This window comes from Cherax quadricarinatus, chromosome 74 (assembly GCF_038502225.1).
Source record: "Cherax quadricarinatus isolate ZL_2023a chromosome 74, ASM3850222v1, whole genome shotgun sequence".
Lineage (NCBI taxonomy): Eukaryota > Metazoa > Arthropoda > Malacostraca > Decapoda > Parastacidae > Cherax > Cherax quadricarinatus.
The window spans coordinates 9,896,572-9,922,013 of NC_091365.1; the positions used below are offsets into that span (position 1 = coordinate 9,896,572).

The following is a 25,442-nucleotide window of genomic DNA, read 5'->3' on the forward strand; positions in this document are numbered from 1 at the left end:
ACTTTCTTTGGCCGCATGGTGGCTTATTTAGCAGTCGCACTCAGTAAACAAGCGCAAAAAAAAGAAAATGGATTGTTATGAAATGTTTCAGATGAACGCATGGGGTAATGCTCACTCAATGAGAAACAAAGCCAGACTGAGTCAGAACGCATGGGATGCTTTGTGTGGGTGGAGGCAGGCGGACGCGTTTGGTACGGTGGACCATTGTCAGCTCTGTGAAAACTGGGTGGATGTATGAAAACTGGGACAAAATTTTGACCAAAAAGGTCGTCGAAAACTGAATCCTACGAAAACTAGGGCATATGGAAACCGAAGTTCCACTGTATATGTCCCAGACTTTGTTGCGTGGACAATAAATCACAAGTGGATCGCAATTGTGTTCAGGTGCAGTGAACCATTATAAGAATAACCATCATATCTCATTGTACTGAAATTTCACCAGTAAATTAACTGCCCTGTTACTTAAGTTCAGTTTGCCCACCCCCTTTTGCCTACTGTTTTCTCTACACATTCCCATTTTTTTAAGTGATCACTAGCTGTCAGCTGTTGTTTTTTTTTTTTTTTTCAACAAGTCGGCCGTCTCCCACCGAGGCAGGGTGACCCAAAAAAGAAAGAAAATCCCCAAAAAAGAAAATACTTTCATCATCATTCAACACTTTCACCACACTCACACATTATCACTGCTTTTGCAGAGGTGCTCAGAAATGCAACAGTTTAGAAGCATATACGTATAAAGATACACAACATATCCCTCCAAACTGCCAATATCCCAAACTCCTCCTTTAAAGTGCAGGCATTGTACTTCCCATTTCCAGGACTCAAGTCCGACTATATGAAAATAACCGGTTTCCCTGAATCCCTTCACTAAATATTACCCTGCTCACACTCCAACAGATCGTCAGGTCCCAAGTATCATTCGTCTCCATTCACTCCTATCTAACACGCTCATGCACGCTTGCTGGAAGTCCAAGCCCCTCGCCCACAAAACCTCCTTTACCCCCTCTTTCCAACCCTTTCGAGGACGACCCCTACTCCTCCTTCCTTCCCCTATAGATTTATATGCTTTCCATGCCATTCTACTTTGATCCATTCTCTCTAAATGACCAAACCACCTCAACAACCCCTCTTCTGCCCTCTGACTAATACTTTTATTAACTCCACACCTTCTCCTAATTTCCACACTCCTAATTTTCTTCATAATATTTACACCACACATTGCCCTTAGACAGGACATCTCCACTGCCTCCAACTGTCTCCTCGCTGCTGCATTTACCACCCAAGCTTCACATCCATATAAGAGTGTTGGTACTACTATACTTTCATACATTCCCTTCTTTGCCTGCATAGATAACGTTTTTTGACTCCACATATACCTCAATGCACCACTCACCTTTTTTCCCTCATCAATTCTATGATTAACCTCATCCTTCATAAATCCATCTGCCGACACGTCAACTCCCAAGTATCTGAAAACATTCACTTCTTCCATACTCCTCCTCCCCAATTTGATATCCAATTTTTCTTTATCTAAATCATTTGATACCCTCATCACCTTACTCTTTTCTATGTTCACTTTCAACTTTCTACCTTTACACACATTCTCAAACTCATCCACTAACCTTTGCAATTTTTCTTTAGAATCTCCCATAAGCACAGTATCATCAGCAAAAAGTAACTGTGTCAATTCCCATTTTGAATTTGATTCCCCATAATATAACCCCACCCCTCTCCTGAACACCCTAGCATTTACTTCTTTTACAACCCCATCTATAAATATATTAAACAACCATGATGACATTACACATCCCTGTTTAAGACCTACTTTTACTGGGAAGTAATCTCCCTCTCTTCTACACACCCTAACCTGAGCCTCACTATCCTCATAAAAGCTCTTTACAGCATTTAGTAACTTACCACCTATTCCATATACTTACAACATCTGCCACATTGCTCCTCTATCCACTCCATCATATGCCTTTTCTAAATCCATAAATGCAATAAAAACTTCCCTACCTTTATCTAAATACTGTTCATATATATGCTTAAATGTAAACACTTGATCTACACATCCCCTACCCACTCTGAAGCCTCCCTGCTCATCCGCAATCATACATTCTGTCTTACCTCTAATTCTTTCAATTATAACCCTACCGTATACTTTTCCTGGTATACTCAGTAAACTTATTCCTCTATAATTTTTACAATCTCTTTTGTCCCCTTTCCCTTTATATAAAGGGACTATGCATGCTCTTCGCCAATCCCTAGGTACCTTCCCCTCTTTCATACATTTATTAAACAAAAGTACCAACCACTCCAACACTATATCATCCCCTGCTTTTAACATTTCTGTCATGATCCCATCAGTTTCAACTGTTTTACCCCCTTTCATTCTACGTAATGCCTCACGTACCACCACCACACTTCCATTCTGCTCTTCTTCACTCCTAAAAGATGGTATACCTCCCTGACCAGTGCATGAAATTACTGCCTCCCTTTCTTCCTCAACATTTAAAAGTTCCTCAAAATATTCTCGCCATCTACCTAATACCTCCCTCTCCCCATCTACTAACTCCCCTACTCTGTTTTTAACTGACAAATCCATACTTTCCCTAGGCTTTCTTAACTTGTTTAACTCACTCCAAAATTTTTTCTTATTTTCATTAAAATTTCTTGACAGTGCCTCTCCCACTCTATCATCTGCTCTCTTTTTACACTCTCTCACCACTCTCTTCACCTTTCTTTTACTCTCCATATACTCTGCTCTTCTTATAACACTTCTGCTTTGTAAAAACCTCTCGTAAGCTACCTTTTTCTCTTTTATCACACCCTTTACTTCATCATTCCACCAATCACTCCTCTTTCCTCCTGCCCCCACCATCCTATAACCACAAACTTCTGCCCCACATTCTAATACTGCATTTTTAAAACTATTCCAACCCTCTTCAACCCCCCCACTACTCATCTTTGCGCTAGCCCACCTTTCTGCCAACAGTCGCTTATATCTCTCCCGAACTTCCTCCTCCCTTAGTTTATACACTTTCACCTCCCTCTTGTTGTTGCCACCTTCCTCTTTTCCCATCTACCTCTTACTCTAACTGTAGCTACAACTAAATAATGATCCGATATATCAGTTGCCCCTCTGTAAACATGTATATCCTGGAGCCTACCCATCAACCTTTTATCCACCAATACATAATCTAACAAACTACTTTCATTACGTGCTACATCATACCTTGTATATTTATTTATCCTCTTTTTCATAAAATATGTATTACTTATTACCAAATTTCTTTCTACACATAGCTCAATTAAAGGCTCCCCATTTACATTTACCCCTGGCACCCCAAATTTACCTACTACTCCCTCCATAACATTTTTACCCACTTTAGCATTGAAATCCCCAACCACCATTACTCTCACACTTGATTCAAAACTCCCCACACATTCACTCAACATTTCCCAGAATCTCTCTCTCTCCTCTACACTTCTCTCTTCTCCAGGTGCATACACACTTACTATAACCCACTTTTCACATCCAATCTTTATTTTACTCCACATAATCCTTGAATTTATACATTTGTAGTCCCTCTTTTCCTGCCATAACTTATCCTTCAACATTATTGCTACTCCTTCTTTAGCTCTAACTCTATTTGAAACCCCTGACGTAATCCCATTTATTCCTCTCCATTGAAACTCTCCCACCCCCTTCAGCTTTGTTTCCCTTAAAGCCAGGACATCCAGTTTCTTCTCATTCATAACATCCACAATCATCTCTTTCTTATCATTTGCACAACATCCATGCACATTCAGACTTCCCACTTTGACAATTTTCTTCTTCTTATTCTTTTTATTAATCTTTACAGGAAAAGGGGTTACTAGCCCATTGTTCCCGGCATTTTAGTTGACTTTTACAACACTCATGGCTTACGGAGGAAAGATTCTTATTCCACTTCCCCATGGATATAAAAGGAAAAGTAATAAGACCAAGAACTATTAAGATAAAATCAAAGAAAACTCAGATGAGTGTGTATAAATAAACGTGTACATGTATGTGTAGTGTGACCTAAGTGTAAGTAGAAGTAGCAAGACATGCCTGTAATCTTGCATATTTATGAGACAGACAAAAGACACCAGCAATCCTACCATCATGTAAAACAATTACAGGCTTTCGTTTTACACTCACTTGGCAGGATGGTAGTACCTCCCTGGGTGGTTGCTGTCTACCAACCTACTACTAGTAGCTGGTTATGAGCGTCAATTAACAAAACTTCATCTATCAGGTTGTTCCTCTTGTATTTGTTCCTCAGTAAATAGAATTTACACAGTAGAAGAGAAGTCACAGCCACCACATGGGCCAAAAGAGCTAAATACCATTTACCCAACAATTGGTCATGTGGGTCATCCACCCACCTTTACTGCCTTGGCTGATTTTGTTTAATGTCCATCAGGAGAGCTTTGAACATCAAGGGGAAAAATGTATATCTTCTTCAATACTAGGGGTACTATACATTGGTAGATCATTGGGCATATTTCAAGATGTTATTTCATTCTCTGGAGTTTACCTGGAGAGAGTTCCGGGGGTCAACACCCCTGCGGCCCGGTCTGTGACCAGGCCTCTAGTGAAGCATTGGAAAAAACTAGATACGGACTGCATTGTTACTCTGAAAAACTAAACTTCCAATTCCCATATCCCCATGTTTAGACATAAGCATTAGCAATAGAAGCTATGTTCCTTGTTTGACCTGAGTTCATTTCATTCTCTCTTTTCTAAGCCTAAGAATATAGGAGGTCAGTGGCCCTCGTTTACAAGCAGTCAGTCACAACAGCCTCATTATTTCAACGAGACCTCCAGAATCTTGGATCTTGACCTTGAATGGTATATCCACAGAGGAAATTAATTCATATGGGCGATTATAGTTACAATTTATTTATTTATTTATTTATTTATTTTATGTCTTTGCAAATAGTACACTAGTAGGTTATTGCAAGATCCTTAATTGTTATTATTAACATCATATGCAGGTACGTATAAAGTATTATTCCAAAGCTTGGGCAAGATCAAAGAACACACACTATTGAGTTCTAACTGCAATGAAGCCATGACCTGATGCCAGTATGCATTGAGATGTTAGGTTTGTTCTCCTTTTGGGAATATGAGTCACGTCTTGCATGAGGTGATTACATAGTTTATACTTAGAAAATTCCTCAGTCATTTGTTTCAGATAGACAAAGTGAGCCTTGGTAATAAATTCCTTTACCTGGAGTTTACCTGGAGAGGGTTTCAGGGGTTAATGCCCCCATGGCCCAGTCTGAGACCAGGCCTCATGGTGGATCAAGGTCTGATCAACCAGGCTGTTACTGCTGGCTGCATGCAAGCTGACGTACGAACCACAGCCCGGTTGGTCAGGTACTGAATTTAGGTGCCTGTCCAGTGCCTTCTTGAAGACAGCCAAGGGTCTATTGGTAATCCCCCTTATGTATGCTGGGAGGCAATTGAGCAGCCTTGGGCCCCGGATACTTGTTGTGTTGTCTCTCAGTGTACTCATGGTGCCCCTGCTTTCATCGGGTGAATGTTGCATCTCCTTCTGAGTCTTTTGCTTTCAAATGGAGTGATTTTTGTGTGCAGGTTTGGTACCAGTCCCTCCAGGACCTTCCAAGTGTATACAGTGGACCCCCGGTTAACGATATTTTTTCACTCCATAAGTATGTTCAGGTGCCAGTACTGACCGAATTTATTCCCATAAGGAATATTGTGAAGTAGATTAGTCCATTTCAGACCCACAAACATACACGTACAAACGCACTTACATAAATACACTTACATAATTGGTCGCATTTGGAGGTAATCGTTATGCGGGGGTCCACTGTATTGTCATGTATCTCTCTCGCCTGCATTCGAGGGAATACAGATCAAGGACCTTCAACAGTTCCCAGTAGTTTAGGTGCTTTATCGCACTCATGTGTGCCGTGAAAGTTCTTTGTACACTCTCCAGGTCTGCAGTGTTGCCAGCCTTGAAGGGGGCCATTAGTGTACAGCAGTATTCCAGCCTAGAGAGCACAAGCGATTTGAAGAGAATCATCATGGGCTTGGCATCCCAAGTTTTGAAGGTTCTCATTATCCATCCTATCATTTTCCTAGTGGATGAGGTAGATACATTGTTGTGGTCTTTGAAGGTAAGATCCTTTGACATTATCACTCCCAGGTCCTTCACATTATTTTTCCACTCTATTGTATGGTTAGAATTTGTGGTATACCCTGACACATTTTTAATTTCTTCAAGTTTTCCATATCTGAGTAGTTGAAATTTCTCCTCGTTGAACTTCATATTGTTTTGAGTGGCCCACTCAAAGATTTGGTTGATGTCCGCTTGGAGTCTCGTGGTGTCTTCGATGGAGGTCACTGCCATGGTGATCCAGGTGCCATCCGCAAAGGAAGACATGGAGCTATGGCTTACATCTCTGTCTATGTCAGAAATGAGGATGAGGAATAGAATGGGAGTGAGTACTTTGCCTTGTGGAACAGAGCTTTTTACCGTGGCTGCCTGGGACTTTACTCTGTTTACTATTACTCTTTGTGTTCTGTTTGTCAGGAAGTTGTAGATCCATCTACCAACTTTTCCCGTTATTCCTTTATCCCTCATTTTGTGTGCTATTACACCATGGTCACACTTGTCGAAAGCTTTTGCAAAGTCTGTGTATACTACATCTGTATTTTGTTTATCCTGTACAGCATCCAGGACCTTGTCATAGTGGTCCAGTAGCTGGGACAGGCAGGAGCGACCTGTTCTAAACCCGTGTTGCCCTGGGTTGTGTAATTAATGGGTATCTAGGTGGTTGGCCATCTTGCTTCTTAGAACCCTCTCAAAGATTTTTATGATATGGGATGTTAGTGCTATCGGTCTGTAGTTCTTTGCAATTGCTTTACTGCCACCTTTGTGGAGTGGGGCTATGTCTGTTATTTTGAGTGTGTGTGGGATGACCCCTGTGTCCATGCTCACTCTCCATAAAATGCGGAAGGCACGTGATGGGGCTTCTTGCAATTCTTGATGAACACGGAGTTCCACAAGTCTGGGCCTGGGGCAGAGTGCATGGGCATATCATTAATTGCCTCTTCAAAGTCTTGTAGAGTTAGAATAACATCTGAGATTTTTGGGATGACCAAATTTTGGGTTTCGTTCATAAAGAATTCACTTGGATTGTCGACCCTTAGAGTGGGCAGTGGCTCGCTCAACACTGAGTCATATTGGGTTTTTAGTATCTCACTCATTTCTTGGCTATCATCTGTGTATGTCCTATCCTGCCTAAGCAGGGGCCCAATATTGGATGTTGTTTTTCCCTTAGATTTGGCATAAGAGAAGAAGTATTTTGTTTTTTTTTTTCAATTTCCTTTATGGCTTTTAGTTCTTCCTGTGATTCTTGTCTCCTATAAGATTCCTTCAGCTTAAGTTCGATATTTGCAATTTCATTGACTAGCGCCTCCCTTCATATTTCAAATGTATTGACTCCACTCAGCAGCTCTGTGACTCTTCGCCTTCATCTGTATAGGGAACGTCTCTCTCTTTCTAGTTTACATCTTCCCTTTCTTTTTCTTAATGGAATGTGTCTTGAGCAGATCTCAAGAACCACAGAATTCATTTTTTCAAGGCAAATGTTCAGATCCATGTTGTTTAGGATATCCTCCCAGTTTGTTTCATTTAGGACATGGTTTACTTGATCCCATTGTATGTTTTTGTTATTGAAATTGAATTTCGTGAAGAGACCTTCATGACTGCTCACATTTTGCTGGTCCGGAGCCCTGTGCATACATGTCTGTACCTCTATTATGCTGTGATCTGAGTGAATTGTCTTTGATACAGTTATATTATGTATCAGATCATCATTATTAGTGAAGATGAGGTCCAGCGTATTTTCTAGTCTTGTAGGCTCTACTATTTGCTGGTTTAATGTGAATTTGTTGCAGAGATTTAATAGTTCGTGTGTATATGAATTTTCATCTGCGCTGCCTCCCGGGGTGATCTCTGCTAAAATATTGTTTGCTATACTCCTCCATTTTAGATGTCTCAGGTTGAAATCTCCTAGTACAGTGGACCCCCGCTTAACGATCACCTCCCAATGCGACCAATTATGTAAGTGTATTTATGTAAGTGCGTTTGTACGTGTATGTTTGGGGTTCTGAAATAGACTAATCTACTTCACAATATTCCTTATGGGAACAAATTCAGTCAGTACTGGCACCTGAACATACTTCTGGAATGAAAAAAATATCGTTAACCGGGGGTCCACTGTAGTAAGATTTTTGGAGCATGAGTTGGGAGATTTTCCAGACAGTGGTCAATTTTCTCAAGCTGCTTCTGGAATTGCTGGGAAGTTGCATCTGGAGGCTTGTATACTACCACAATGACAAGGTTTTGATTTTCGATCTTTACCAGCAAAACTTCAGCTACATCATTTGAGGTGTTTAGTAGTTCTGTGCAAATGAGCGACTCTGTGACATACAGGCCAACACTCCCTTATTGCTTGTTTAGTCTGTCGCAACGGAATAGGTTGTAACCTGGGATCCATATTTCGTTGTCATAATGATCCTTTATGTGGGTCTCTGTGAATGCTGCAAACATTGCATTTGACTCCGTGAGCAGTCCCTTGATGTAAGAAATTTTTTTTTTTTTTTTTTGCTGCTTTAGACCCTGTATGTTTGCAAAGACAAATGTCGTAGTAGTGGAATTTAGGGGGGTTTTATTTGCTGGCTCAAGTATCTGTTGTTCTGGGGTAGAGGCCAATGTCTGTGCCTCTGCTCCAGAAGTGTTTTCAGGTTGTGTAGGATTATTGTCATTTCTTGCCAGTCTTTTTACCCTCCTGGCCCTGAAAAACCTCTGTCTCTGGAGAGGTTGTGGCTCCTCTCTTTTGTTTCCCGTAGTCTGGCTGGTCTGTGTCTTGTAGTCCCCTTTAGATGATGTGCTTGGCAGTATGCATTGTAGTATTTTCTTTCATGGATTGATGAGTGACACATTTCTGGGTGAAATAAATTGCAAGATGGGAAGTTGCACTCTCCTGTTGTCATGTGGGTGCAGCATTTTTTGGGATGGTCAAAGGTGCATGTTCCACCTGTTTTACCAGATATACCGTGCCTGCAGATACCCAAGGCATAGTATTTACATAGATTGTACTTTTGTTTGCTAGGATTTATTGTAGCTACATTCACTGCTGGTGCATTTATTTTTCCTGTTTCCTCAATATCTTTTACCCCTGTATGGACATCAGTGCTTCCATCTCCAGCAGTATTTCTATTTTGAACCTCTGTGTCAGTATTTCAAATCACCTTTATCTGATGATATTAATGCTCATCTAGTCAAGGGTAGTACTCTAGTATTGCAGTTCATGCAGATTTAACACTTAAATTGAATGTTATTATTCTATTAGTATTATAGACAGATATATATTTAGTCTGAATCCACATTTATCTTACATATGAGCCAGAGTACATATATGTATTTCACTTCAGATGGGATCTGTGTTAATCATGGCTTTTGGTGCATGAGTGATCACTCAGTAAGTGCCATAAGCACTTCCAAGATAAGTTACCTTAGCTCTAGAGAGCTAAGTGTTCCACTTGTAAGTTTTAAATCCTTCTTAATTCATATAAATTAAGATTACTCATCATATGAGAAAAAGAATATTATGAGTGAGTTTATCAATGTTTGGGACTTTTCTGCTAGGTAGGGAGATGAGCTTAAGCTAATTCCCAGTTTAGGATGTAGGACTTTACTTCGGGTCTGCAGTTAAAAATCTTATGCATTCATATTATGACAAATATGAATTTGGTTTTAAAATCCACCTGAAAATAGGCTATGAGTTAATTTTTCTGTAATATTGTACTTCAGTGTTTTCCACCTGGGTGATGATGATAGAGGCCTTATATACTTTAGCAGCTCATTGAACCTAAACACAGAATATGTACATTTACGATGAATACAACAATTTTTTTTTTTAGAAGATTTAACTTAAACACAGAATACTATTTTTTTTTAATTACACACTGCCACTTCCCAATGTCATCTGTTCTGACTCAAGGTATTACATCTGGTGTTTTAGTAAGCTGGTAGCTAGCTACCTATTAGAAAATATCAATTCTCTAGAAAAACAATAGATGGAAGGAGGCAGACTAAGCTAAAAGTGACAGGGCAGTAAATTCACTGATGAAAAGGAGGCACATATTTAGACATGTTGGTTAATTCTATAATTGTTCACTGAAACTTCCACAGAAAGCAGTTGTTTATTCTTTAAAATGTTGTACAGTATTATAATTTGCAAACATTAAACTATGAATAGTGTAAAAAGTATTAGTAATGTCTTATGAAATCTTATTTGGGATTTGCATTTTAGCATATTTACATTTAATAAGTTCAGTAGCATTTTTCGGTTATCAGGTCTGTAGTGAAATTTGGCTAGTAGGCATGAACATTAATGCCACATTGGCATTGAATATTTCTGTATTCTTTAATTTTTCATTTTATCTTCATCATTAACTGCTTTTCTGATTTATTATTTTTCCTGTACTGATTTTTGTTTTTATCATTTTTTTCCTGTCTCATTCTGTATCCCATTCCCTTTTAGTGCCCCCTAATTATTTTTCCTGCCATTTGTGTGTTACTATTCCATGCAGAGTTATATTGCATAAGTGTTCTCAACTAACCTATTCCTTGCTCATTATCTAGTTAAGTTTTACATAGTTATTCTTCTTCTGACTTCTGGTTACCTCCATAGTCCTGTTTGCCTTGTCTGGCTAGCTGCTCAAGCTTTCCAGTTATCTTTGTCATGATCTTCAGCTTGGAAAGCCATTTTGTCACAATTTTACCTTTGATCCCAGGATACCTCTTGTCCTTTCATTGCTACCCACTCCTCCTAATGCTCCTGGTCAGGTAACATCCCTCTGGCCAGGCTCTCATTGCCCTGCCTCACCACCTTGGCTGCTGGTGTGTTGCAGAAGAAGAGGATGATGGCGATGGAGAGGAACGCCCACAAGGAATGCGGCCACGTCGTGCCTCGCAACTTAGTACTGCCAACAAAGTCAAGCCTTTGCCCCCGTACTCCAGCTTTTTTATTTTCTCCCACACAAACAGGTATGTTTGTGTGCTACAGCTCTAAGGCACACACTACCAAACCCAAGCAATAATTTTATCCTCTTTGTTTTCCCTTTATCCCCACCTTAAAAAAGAATCGGCGTGAGTAACACTAGGAATCATGTTTTATGTGGCTGGAGGTGATTTTTCTTATTTTGAAAAACTGATTTATAAATAATGAATACAGTATATATTTCAGCATACATCGCATATTTTGATGGATGTTTACTTAAGTCACAAATACTTGTTAATTATTTTGGTAACTTCAAATATCAACATTAATGTGAAAAATTGCTATTTTCAATTGATTCTGCCACCACCACTAGCGTGATTCTGGGTGAAGACAGAACAAGGCATGGCACTCAAAGCAGTAATGGGATTTGCCCCAATTCTTTGATGCTTTGGCTGAAGTTCTTGTTCCTTGTGTACCAACGCATGGTTTCTGTTGGTTTAGTTAATCCTTAAAGGTCGCATTCTCCATCATTCTTTTTCTAGAGGGGGACTATGAAGACACTGAAGGCGAGGATGGAGAGATGGTCCGAGTATCACGATCTCCCCAAAACGAAAGCAGCATCACAAAAGTTCAGCCCATTCCAAAATACTCCTCTTTCTTCATTTTTACCCATACGAACAGGTGATCTTAGAGCCCTCTCTACTACTGTAACTACTGTATCATCTGCTGTATACTACTGCTACTTCTGTAACTCCTGTATTATTGACGACTCTACTTTGTGTGCTGAGATGATGGGTGTTTTGTGTGGTAAACAGAAACAATTTTGGAAAATAAGGAATGGTCCAGTGACACTGCTCCATACTGCCTATGTGTGGATACTGGTAAAACAAGGTTTTTATTTACACTCAAGTATGAAGGTCCAAAAGTAGATACAACACAGCTCTTTCATGTCAGTCTGTATTAAGTTAAGAGGTGGGACCCAGAGTCGAAACAAGTTATCTACATTTATTCTGTAAATATCAGTAAATAATTGCAGTACAGAATAATGCTTTTGTGAATGAAATTTGAATCACCACTTAGACATTATTGCAAAAAAAAATTATAAATATTTGGTAATAAGAGTGCCTTTATTAAGTCTGCTAAATTCAGCTGGCTTCAAGGGAAACATTTTATTTTAAGTAGTCAGATAGTCCAAACTTTTTGTAAACAGACTTTGCACATTGATTTTATCTCTTATTGCATCTTTCTCTAGGGGTTTAAATGCTGAGCAGTAAATATTAATGAGAAATATGAGATTTAGCAACAGGAAATATTGTTTATAAACTATTTCTGCAGTGGGAACCTGGGGGGTCCAGCTGGAACTTTATAACAGTTACTGTCTTCTTACCTCTACTTGTGTCAATACTTATCACTAGTGATGCATTAAGATTCAGCTCATTCCTCATCTTTTTAACTAGGCAGCCTTACAGATATTGTCTGCGGTCACCCTTCATGATACCTATTTCTTCCTAAGGATGATAACTGCCCTACGTGCCTCACCCACAAGAGTTTTAACTTTGATGATCCTAATGGTGATTTCTTGTCAGTTGTGCTTTACATTTACCCCCTCCCCATCAGTTAATAGTGTTGTTATAATCATTGGAAAGTGCCAAACCCATAGGGATGATACATTGCCAGGGGAATATGAAACAGTCAGGTTTGATCCAAGAAAGGGTTGGATGGATATAATTTTTTGGATCAAGAACCCCTCACCAACATCAGGGCACTTCTCATGAGGCATCCTTTCCATATAGTGGCTTTTGCCCCTTTGCTTCTAAAATTTTCTTAAGACATACTTTTAATTAACCCTTTCAGGGTTCGTGCCGTAGATATACGGCTTTACATTGAGGGTCCAAACTGTAGATCTACACCATGAGCTAAGCTTACTCTGATAAACTGTGAGCAGTAAATTTGGGCCTAGATATGAGAGAATACATCTATGTGGTATGTGTGCACCACATAAAACAAATCCTGCAGCACACAGTGCATAATGAGAGAAAAAATCTGAGACCGTAATTATCGATTAAAACAGCGACTTTGCAGTGTTTTTTCGTAATGTTTTTTATAGTTGTACAGTGGTCCCTCGTTTATTGTTGTTAATTTTTTTACATTAAATATGGATGTAGTACATAAATAATACAATGGGACATGATGAATGAAACATTAACAGCATAACACCTACCTTTATTGGCGATTCTTCTTAGTGTATGGAAGACTGGAGGAGGAGAGAGATTGGATTAGTTACTGTTTGGAAAGGGAATCCCCTTCCACCAACACCTCAGGTACCAAGTCCTTTTCTGGGGTTACATACTTCTCTTCTCTGTTTCTTAATGCCACTAGGCCCAGCTTGAGAGTCACTGGAGTCCTGTCTCACAAAAAAAGTGTCCAGAGAGCCCTGTTTCTGGCATCTCTTTAAAACTTCCCTAAAATGGGCCAAGACTCTGTCACTGTACAAGTTGCCGATATGGCTTGCAACATCCTTCTCAGGGTGATGTTTCTCCATAAATCTTTCCATCCTACCCCACATTTCAAAAATCTCCTTAATTTCTAAAGAAGGCACCCACTTCCATCTCTCTTCCTCCTCCTCTGCAGCAAGATTCTGAGCTGCGATCTGCAGCTCCTCAGTGGTTAGCTCTTCATTGTGGTCCTCCACCAACTCTTCCACATCCTCCAAACTCACATCCAACCCCATGGAACTCCCCAATGCCACAATAGATTTTACAACTGACATAGGCTCATCAGGGTCAGCCACAAACCCTTCAAAATCCTTCTTGTGGACACAATCTGGCCACAATTTTCTCCAAGCAACAACAGCTTCCTTGATTTCTTTTTTCTTTGCCACGATGGAAGATATGGTTGTATGGAGTTTGTTATACATCCTGGCCAGTTCGGCCACATGTACGCCACTTTCATATTGTTCAGTGATGTTTTTCTTAAATTCAATCATATTTCTCACCTTCTTTACCAAAGGCTTGGCACTAGGAGCTTTCTTTGGAGCCATGGTAGCTTATTTAGCATTTGCAAGCACTAAAATGAATGGAATATTGTGAAATATTTCGTATGAACAAGTGAGGGGACCATCGCTCACTGGTAAACAGTGGCACACTGGCTGGGAAGGGAGGCCGAGGGGGCTCAGAGCCATGAGTACACGTCCAGGACAAACAACAATTAGCGAGTCAACCGACCATTTGCGAGCCAATGTTTGGACAAAAATAATGCGACGATTTCCGAAAAGGACGACTATCGAGCCCGACGATTATCGAGGGACCACTGTATTTGCGATTTCTTGGTCTCATTTCATAGAATGGAAGATATATTACAGAAATAGAGATGATTTTGATTGGTTTTAGTACTGAAAATGGCTTGAAACTGAGCTCAAAGTAGCAGAAATGTTCAATTTTTGCCAATGTTCAAGAGTAAACAAATGACCTCACACGTCTAATACACTCCAGTTGGTGGGTCTAATATACATTCACAAGTGTGATGATATTATTTATACAATTATTACAGTATTGCATAACAGTAAATCTTCAATTTTTTGGTTTGAATAAAAATTCATTATGTGAATAAAAAATCAAAATGGAATTCATTTGTAAAGCCTGAAAATGTAACTAATGAACAGAGAAGTTAGTTTAGTGCCAGGAGTGCTTGCATTGTTTATTCTGGACCCTATTTTGAAATTGGAATATTTTGAACTTTGCATGAACCCTTTGACTGTTTTGGTCGTATATATACGTCTTACGAGCCACCGTTTTTGACGAATATATATACTCATAAATTCTAGCAGCTTCAAATCAAGCAGGAGAAAGCTGGTAGGCCTACATGTGAGAGAATGGGTCTGTGTGGTCAGTGTGCACCATATAAAAAAAAATCCTGCAGCACGCAGTGCATAATGAGAAAAGAAAAACTCTGACCGTTTTTTTAATTAAAACGCCGACTTTCTGGTCTATTTTCGTATAGTATTTATGGTTGTATTCTCATTTTCTTGATCTCATTTGATAGAATGGGAAACATATTATAGAAATAGAGGTGATTTTGATTGATTTTACTATGAAAAGAGCCTTGAAATGGAGCTCAAAGTAGGGGAAATGTTTGATTTTTGCCGATGTTCAAAAGTAAACAAATGATGTCATTGTCCAATAACTGTCCAAGTAGCCATTCTAATATGCAGTCATGAATGGGTTGACATTATTTATACAATTATTGCAATATTGCAGTAGTCTGCATAACAGTAAATCTATTTTTTGTTTGAATAAAAATTTAAAATAGAAAGCAAGAGTAATATCAGAGGGGCCTGGAGATGTGACTGATGAACAAAGAAAATGTTATTTTCGAGCCAGGAATGTCTGCATTGTTCATTCTGGACCCTAATTTGAAATTGGCATTTTTTTTAATTTTCATGAAATTGGCCAAATTGCAAATTTCTGACCACGTTATTGGGTAGTTAAAATTGGCAAATGGGCAGTTTTTTGTACTCAGTCAGTAGAACAAATGGAGTTCTAAAGAAATAGCTATGAGTTTAGTCGACTGGAACAATGGAATTAGCCGACAATAGGGCTCAAAGTGGGCAAAATTGCCAATTCGTAAATATCGCCGAGGTCGCTAGCTTTGTGAGAGCGTAATTCCATCAGTTCTCCATCAAATTTCGTTCTTTTGGTGTCATTACAATCGGGAAAAGATTCTCTATTTTTTTTTTTTTTTTTTTTTTTTTTTTTTTTTTTTTTTTTTTTTTTTTTTTTTTTTTTTTTTTTTTTTTTTTTTTTTTTTTTTTTTTTTTTGCGACACCAGGAGACACCTCAGGATTTGGCATTGCAACAGTCAAGGGGTTAAATTGGCCAGATTACCAATTTCCGATCACTTTATTTTGTAGTTGAAACAGTTGGCTTGGCAATTTCTTGTGCTCAATCGATAGAATAGAAGTAGTACTAGTGAAATAGCTAAGAATTTGGTCAACTAGAATAATGTAATTTGCCTAAAATGAGAGTTAAAGTCGGCAAAATCGGTTATGCGTAAATATCGCTGACACATCAAAATTCGCGAGAGCATAATTTCGTCAATTTTCCATCAAATCCTGTACTTTTTGTTTTATTACCTTCAGAAAAAGATTCTGTACTATTTCATAAGAAAAAATAACAAAATTATTTTTTGAAAATTCTTGGACCCTGGTGCACACTTTGAAACTTGGCCTCTGGACCCTGAAAGGGTTCACGGGGGGAGGGGGTTATGCAGGTTTTGATTCCACCCCTTTGGGTGTTATGGCTTGCCAAGAGATCTTGTCATGATCCTCATTCTTCTCCAGTAGTCCCCATGGCTACCCCACCTTCCACTGGGTCCTCTACAGGCCCTTCTTCAAGGGCTGGCTCAGCCAGCACTCAGGGTCCTCTGCCTAGTTTCAGGAACAACTGGCCAGCAGTTAACCTGACCCTGCACAATGATTACACCTGCCTTCTTTTCTGAGCTGATTGCTGAAGGTTCTCGTCCTCTGCAAGAGCAGCTGGCCTGCAACAGGAGCCAGGAGCTGTGTCAGTAGATCACTCTCTTGGCTCAAACTCAAAATTGTATTTTATCAAAATGTACATGAATATTACAGAATTAGATAGTTCTGGTAAGACATTATTTGCATGTTCCAAGGAAATCCTCATATATGCAAAGTATTTGTGACACAGATTTTCTGTATATAAAAGGTAGTTTAAATTACCTTGGGGTTTACAGTAGATTATAATGAGGGGTTAAGTAATATATAGGCTACTGTAGCAGTTAAGATACCATTGTCTTAGAAGTTAACTATTGTTGTTGCATAGGATTGTTTATGATCATCAGATATATTTTTACTTCAAGTACAAGAGATATTTTTGATAATGTTTTTATAAGCTACCAAAAGATACTTTTTTTTTATATCTTCAGGTAGGTTGTTCTACATTTTCGCTTCTTTGATTTGATTTGGATGAGTTTTGGAGGGTGTGTAAAGGTAGAAAGTTGAAAGTGAACATAGATAAGAGTAAGGTGATGAGGGTATCAAATGATTTAGATAAAGAAAAATTGGATATCACATTGGAGAGAAAGAGTATGGAAGAAGTGAATGTTTCAGATATTTGGGAGTTCATGTGTCAGTGGATGGGTTTGTGAAGGATGAGGTTAATCATAGAATTGATGAGGGAAAAAAGGTGAGTAGTGCGTTGGGGTATATGTGGAGACAAAAAACGTTATCAGTGGAGGCAAAGAAGGGAATGTATGAAAGTATAGTGGTACCAACACTCTTATATGAGTGTGAAGCTTGGGTTGTAAATGCTGCAGCGAGGAGGCAGTTGGAGGCAGTGGAGATGTCCTGTCGGGCTGAAGAGGGGTTGTTGAGCTGGTTTGGTCATTTGGAGAGAATGGATCAAAGTAGAACTTGGAGAGCATATAAATCTGTAGGGGAAGGAAGGTGGGGTAGGGGTCATCATTGAAAAAATTGGAGGGAGGGGGTAAAGGAGGTTTTATGGGCAAGGGGCTTGGACTTCCAGCAAGTATGTGTGAACGTGTTAAATAGGAATGAATGAAGACGAATGGTTTTTGGGGCCTGATGAGCTGTTGGAGTGTGAGTAGGGTAATATTTAGTAAAGGGATTTAGGGAAATTGGTTAGCCGGACTTGAGTCCTGGAAATGGGAAATGGATCGAGATCCTTGATCCTTAATAACCCTTTGAGGGTTTCGGCCGTACTAGTACATCTTATGCACAGGGGTTTTTGACGTACTAGTACGCATAAATTCTAGCGCTGTCAAATCTCGCAGGAAAAGGCTGATAGGCCTAGATGTGAGAGAATGGGTCTGTGTGGTGGGTATGCGCAGTAGGCAAAAAATCTGGGACCCAGTGGTGCATTGTGGGAATGCCATCATAGTACACAATGTCCACCATGCCTGGCGGTAAGAAGTTCCTCACTCCTCGGCGAATTGGGACACTTTTGTTCCCCAGTGACAGTTCTAATACAGATGGAAGTAACAGTGAAGATGAGTTTCAAGGTTCTGGTGAGGTTTTGACCGAAACTAATGGCCATAATATGGGTAATAGTGAGGAAAACCCAGACAACCCACAGCCTTCCACCTCTGGTGCTGGGCCGTCTTGTTCACGTTCAGTTGAACCAGAATCAAAGAGGAAACTCCTATTTTCCCAAATCCCAGACTCAGATGTGAGCATTGGTGATGATAGTGATAGTGATTATGAACTACAAGCTCTTCAAACTTGTTCCAAGAATGGAGGAGGAGGAGGAAGAAGAGGAGGAGGAGGAGGAAGAAGAGGAGGAGGAGGAAGAAGAGGAGGAGGAGGAGGAAGAAGAGGAGGAGGAGGAGGAAGAGGAGGAGGAGGAGGAAGAGGAGGAGGAGGAGGAAGAAGAGGAGGAGGAAGAAGAAGATGTAATAATAACAATAATACATAATAATAATAATACATAATAATAATAATAATACATAATAATAATAATAATACATAATAATAATAATAATATGTAATAATAAATGTTCACCCATGACAGTAACAAGATAAGGGGAGATAACATCTGATAAGAGCTGACGTTTGATGAGGGTAAATGAGGGTGCAGCTGATACCGAAAGATTAGATGAACATCGCCCTCCCTTTGTTTTTGCTGGTACACTAACATTTCTGTCTGTCTGTTTGTCTGTCTGTCAAGCTCCCTGTCTATCTGTCTATCTCTCTGTCTCAGAGAGCCACAAGACTGCGTCATCACTTTTACTCACATCTTCAAGCAGAGTATAGCACTTTGTCTGGATTTCTTGGGTTATCCTAGGTAATTTATACTATGTATACCTGTATTTATGTGTATTGTGAGACAGAGATAGACAGACAGATAGAAAGAGATAGAATGAGGGAGAAAGATAATTAGATAGAATGGAGGGGAAGCAGCATCCAACCCCATTGTTTTGACAGGTGGGAGGGGGAGTGAGTAATGAGACAATATGTCATTTTGACAGCTGCGGACTCCTGGTAATTTACACTATGGAGGAGGAGGAGGAAGAGGGGGAGGAAGTGGAAGAGTAGGGGGAAGAGGAAGAAGAGGAGGAGGAAGAGTAGGAGGAAGAGGAAGAAGAGCAGGAGGAAGAGTAGGAGGAAGAGGAGGAGGAGGAAGAGGAAGAGTAGGAGGAAGAGGAAGAAGAGGAAGAGGAGGAGGAGGAGGAAGAGGAAGAGGAATAGTAGGAGGAAGATTAGGGGGAAGAGGAGAAGGAGGAGGAAGAAGAGGAAGAGTAGGAGGAAGAGGAAGAAGAGGAGCAAGAGGAGGAGGAGGAGGAAGAGGAGTAAGAAGAGGAAGAGGAAGAAGAGGAGGAGGAGGAGGAAGAGTAGGGGGAAGAGGAAGAAGAGGAAGAGGAGGAGGAAGAAGAGGAAGAAGATGATGTAATAATATTTTTCCCTTGAAGCAAGAAAAAAAAAAGTCCACCCCATGTAAACGAGGGTGGAGCTGATAAGAAAAGATTAGATGAACATCGCCCTCCCTTTGTTTCTGCTGGTACATTAACATTTCTGTCTGTCTATTTGTCTGTCTGTCAAGCTCCCTGTCTATCTGTCTATCCGTCTAGCTCTCTGTCTCAGAGAGCCACAAGACTGCATCATCACTTTTACTCACATCTTCAAGCAGAGTATAGCACTTTGTCTGGATTTCTTGGGTTATCCTAGGTAATTTATACAATGTATACTTGTATTTATGTGTACCTGTGAGACAGAGATAGACAGACACAGATAGAAAGAGAGAGACAGATTGAAAGAGATAGAATGAGGGAGAAAGATAGAACACCATTGTGTATGACACCATGTTTCAGAGAGTTCCACAAGCTGCAGAACTTCTAGGAATATGTTCAGTGACTGTATATTGGTATATATATTATAGAACAATAGTAATAAACAATGTTTTGTATTGTTTGTTTTTGTAAACAAGTTTTGTAAACAATATATTGATAATTATGTTTGTGTGCTTATTGTGTTGTATACAACGAGTATACATACACTGCACCTTACTTTGGTCTCACAGGCCACATAAGTTATGTGAAAAAATAAAATAGTGAAAAAAACAACAAACCTTCAAATACAAGTAAACTAAATTTTACCGGTGAGCGGCAGTCGCCGCTGTTGCCATACGGGGCTCATTTTCTGCAAACTTTACGCCTCCATATCTCCGTAAGTATTGATGGTAAATTTTTTTTGTTTATCCTAATGTTTAGAAAAAAAAAATCAATTCTTTCATAAGAAAAAAATAATAATTTTTTTTTTTTGAAATTTGGCCGACCCTGAGAACAAGTCTCTGAGAGGGCCTGTCGACCCTCAAAGGGTTAACTCCCACTCAGGGTCGAAAAATTTTCGAAAAATAAAAAAAATATTTTTCTTATGAAATGATAGAAACTCTTTCCGGTCATAATGACACCAAAAGTATGAAATTTGATAGAAAACTTAGGAATTATGCTCTCCTGAAGTTAGCGGGATCGACGATATTTCCACGTTGGTGATTTTTGCCCATTTTGAGCCCTATTTTTGGCCAATTCCAATGTTTCAGTCTACTAAAATCGTAGCTATTTTGCTAGAATTCCATTTGTTCTATTGATTGAGTACAAGAAATCACCCATTTACCAATTTCAACTACCCAATAAAGTGGTCAGAAATTGGCAATTTGGCCAATTTCACACAAATTCTAAAAGATGCCAATTTCAAAATAGGGTCCAGAATAAACAAGACAGAAATTCCTTGCACTAAAATAACATTTATCTGTTTATTAGTCATATCTCCAGGCCCTTCTTACATTACTTTTGCTTTCCATTTTGAATTTTTATTCTCACAAAAAATAGAAGATTTACCGTTATGTATACTACTGCATCATTGTAAAAATGGTATAAATAATATCATCGCACTTGTGTGAGAATATTAGACTCGCCAGTTGACGTGTATTGGACGCGTGGCATGATTTGCCTACTCTTGAACATAACTCATTACAGTTGTGACCGGGTGTGGAAGTGTGAATTGGATGACAGCCAATAAACTTACACTTAACACTGACAAAATCTACGATATTATGTTTGGTAGTAGAGAAGGTGTTGCACAACTTAACATGAAGATCGACAACACTAATTGCCAGACATATTGAGGGCAAATTCCTTGGCCTATACCTTGACAGCAACCTAAATTTCATCACCCATATCCAACACATAACAAAAAAAGTATCCAAAATGGTGGGGATCCTCACCAAGATACGATACTACGTGCCGCAAACTGCCCTTCTCACACTATACCATTCACTTATATATCCATACCTCACCTATGCTATCTGTGCTTGGGGTTCAACTGCAGCAACACACCTAAAGCTGATAATAACCCAACAAAAAGCCACAGTAAGAATAATCACTAAATCCCATCCCTGGCAACACACCCCCCCACTCTTCATAGATCTAAACTTACTTCCTGTTCAGAATATCCACACTTACTACTGTGCAATCAATATCTACAGGACCTTAAATTCCAATATTAACCTTGACCTAAAATGCTTTCTTGATAGTTGTGACAGGATCCACAGGCATAACACCAGACACAAACATCTCTATGACATTCCCTGTGTCCGACTAAACCTTTACAAAAATTCAATGTATTTCAAATGACCTAAAATCTGGAACACCCTACCTGAAAACTCTAGAACTGCAGACACATTCATCACTTTCAAAACTACAGTTAGAAAACATCTTATCTCCCTGATACACCCCGACAACTAACTACATGATAACCACCTGGTGGTTCACAATTACACTCACTCATCCACTGACTATAAACACAGAAATACTAATCTTAATCTTAAAATAATGAATCCTAACTAGTCATAAGTTTGCCTATGATACTCCAATATAGACACTTTGTATTGTGCCAAAACAAAAGCATTCACATTGCTAAACTCACAAATTATAATGTAGTCACCTAGCCTTAATACCATAATCTGTAAGGATTGAATGTTAAGAATTAATCTAAGTCTGACCGAAATGCCTAGCCATGCTAGGTGTCCTAGTGGCCCCCTCTGTAATTAGTATTTTATAACATGTGAACCACACAATATCCAAATCCTGTAAACCCCACATTGTAACCCTTATATAGAATAAACTTGATTTGATTTGATTTGATAATTTGTTCGTGATTGTAGCCATGTATAAATGTAAGTAACCATTCTTACAGGATTCATTACTTTTGTAACTTGTGAGTTCATTACCTTTGTACCTAGTTCAGCTATCAAAACTTTGGGGGCTCAATCCCTGGACCCATTATGTACCTCTGTAATCTGTAAATACCTTTGTAACTTGTCATGATTATGACCAGACCTACCTGGAGTTCATTACCTTTGTAAATTGGGAGTTCATTACCTCTGTAACTTGCTCAGCTATCAAAACTTTGGAGTCCAGTCCCTGGACCAATTATGTACCTCTGTAATCTTTTGACTACCGCCTACAGGATGGGTATGGGGTGCATAATAAACATATTAAACTAACTAACTCTTGAACATCGGCAAAAATCAAATATTTTTGCTACTTTGCAGTCAATTTCAAGGTACTTGTCATTGTGAAACCAATCAAAATTATCTGTATTTCTATAACATATCTTCCATTCTATGAAAAGAGACCAAGAAAACTAGTATACAACCATAAATACCATACGAAAATAGACTGCCAAATCGCTGTTTTAAGCCAAAGATACGGTCGGAGCTTTTTTTTCTCATTATGCACTGTGTGCTGCAGGATTTTTTTTAAACTGTGCACACTGACCACGCAAACCCATTCTTTCACATCTAGGCCTACCAGCCTTTTCCTGCTTTATTTGAAGGTGCTAGAACTTATGCATACTAGTACGACACCAACCCTGGCACGTAAGATGTACCAGTACAGCACCAACCCTGAAAGGGTTAAAGGAGGGGTTTGGGATATTGACAGTTTGGAGGTTGACTTTTACATTGTCATATCTGAGTGCCTCTCAAAGAGAGTGATTATGTATGAGTGATTTGAAAGTGTTGAATGAAGATGAAAGTATTTTTTTTTTGGGTCACCCTGCCTTGGTGGGAGACAACCAGTGTGTTGAAAAAGAAGAGTTTACTCAGGTTGTCATATATGTGGAATAACTGAGGTATTAATTTTTAGTTTTATGTTTGTGTTCTGTTGTAGCTCTCCAGGATTTTTTAAGCTTATGGTTAGTATTTGTATCGAGAATTTTAATGGCAGATTTTTGTTGTTAGGATTGGGTTTAGACTGGCATTGGTGTATCATCTATGTGTGCTTGTGACTTAAGCCTCAGCTTGTTATTACCCTTCTTCTAATATGCTGTTCCTTGTTCTGGTGCCTTTGTGTGTTTGCAGTGGCAGGTTCTTCTCTTTCCTTGTAGGATGCCCTTTCTCCGACTTTGTGTGTTTCTATGCTGGCTCTGTCCATGGCCAAGTAGTGGTCTGCACCATTTCCAACACGACCTTTAGGTGTCCCATAAAACTACCCCTCATTCTTCTTGGAGTGATGTTTTGGGTCATTCCAACATTGATTTTACTTCCACTCAACCACTACCTTCTGTGTTTCTGGTAACGGTTGTGTGATTCCAATTGCGTCTTCCTGGGACCCACAGCAGAAAACAACATTTTGATTTCTGGAAGATGTTTCTGCATCATGAATCATGGGAGGCTCTGTGTTTGAACTCTTCTCCCAGTTATAATGTTCCAGATGATTGAATATAGATGGGTGCACATTGTTACGACTTAATCTTCACCGTAACAATAGGGGCACAAATAACTCCATTTTTTTTTTGTTAGTTTTATTTTATTACCAATCATTTAGTTTCATTGGTATTTGGTTAGTGAATTAAAATAACCACAAGCAATTATAAATGAAATACTATACAGCAAGAAACCCAATCTTACGTTCAAATTCTCATTAACAGAGAATGATACAATAATTTCAATTAATAATCTACTAATCTTACCATTTAACTCTTTTAGAAAGGTCTAGGGTAACGAAATAGTTATCTTTCATAAGTGACATGAATTACCAGACTTCAGGAAACTAGTGGCAAAGGCAAGACAATAGACTTAGTATAAAGTTTTAGTTTAAGCTAGGGGCTTTGGGTTGAAGACCCGTACCGAGTCAGAGCTAGGAGCTGACTGACTCACTCAACTACTCCATAGTATGACTTCAGCTCGGCCAGAAGGCGACACATGGCGTCAATTCTAGAACCACCAATTGGTCACTACAGTAGTGGTTACACATTCGGAATACCTAACCTAATAATAATATAATATAATATTATAATTATAATAATCATGGGGAAAGATATAATATAATACAATATAATACGAAAAGAGGGACTATAAATGTATTAATTCAAGGATTATGTGGAGTAAAATAAAGATTGGATGTGAAAAGTGGGTTATAATAAGCGTGTATGCACCTGGAGAAGAGAGAAGTGTAGAGGAGAGAGAGAGATTTTGGGAAATGTTGAGTGAATGCGTGGGGAGTTTTGAATCAAGTGTGAGAGTAATGGTGGTTGGGGATTTTAATGCTAAAGTGGGTAAAAATGTTATGGAGGGAGTAGTAGGTAAATTTGGGGTGCCAGGGGTAAATGTAAATGGGGAGCCTTTAATTGAGCTATGTGTAGAAAGAAATTTGGTAATAAGTAATACATATTTTATGAAAAAGAGGATAAATAAATATACAAGGTATGATGTAGCACGTAATGAAAGTAGTTTATTAGATTATGTATTGGTGGATAAAAGGTTGATGGGTAGGCTCCAGGATGTACATGTTTATAGAGGGGCAACTGATATATCGGATCATTATTTAGTTGTAGCTACAGTTAGAGTAAGAGGTAGATGGGAAAAGAGGAAGGTGGCAACAACAAGTAAGAGGGAGGTGAAAGTGTATAAACTAAGGGAGGAGGAAGTTCGGGTGAGATATAAGCGACTATTGGCAGAAAGGTGGGCTAGTGCAAAGATGAGTAGTGGGGGGGTTGAAGAGGGTTGGAATAGTTTTAAAAATGCAGTATTAGAATGTGGGGCAGAAGTTTGTGGTTATAGGAGGGTGGGGGCAGGAGGAAAGAGGAGTGATTGGTGGAATGATGAAGTAAAGGGTGTGATAAAAGAGAAAAAGGTAGCTTATGAGAGGTTTTTACAAAGCAGAAGTGTTATAAGAAGAGCAGAGTATATGGAGAGTAAAAGAAAGGTAAAGAGAGTGGTGAGAGAGTGCAAAAGGAGAGCAGATGATAGAGTGGGAGAGGCACTGTCAAGAAATTTTAATGAAAATAAGAAAAAATTTTGGAGTGAGTTAAACAAGTTAAGAAAGCCTAGGGAAAA

General features: G+C 39.1%; 1 protein-coding gene across 15 annotated transcripts in view; it reads left to right on the top strand.

Moving 5' to 3' along the window:
* LOC128700135 (Ca[2+]-channel protein alpha[[1]] subunit D) overlaps nucleotides 1–25,442 on the top strand; it is a gene marked incomplete at its 5' end in the record, with an annotated part of 794,286 nt that overhangs the window by 212,581 nt on the left and 556,263 nt on the right. For all 15 annotated transcript variants that reach the window (XM_070100780.1, XM_070100771.1, XM_070100781.1 and 12 more), the window contains 1 exon segment: nucleotides 10,982–11,117. In XM_070100780.1, coding sequence (XP_069956881.1) covers nucleotides 10,982–11,117 — 136 coding nt within the window.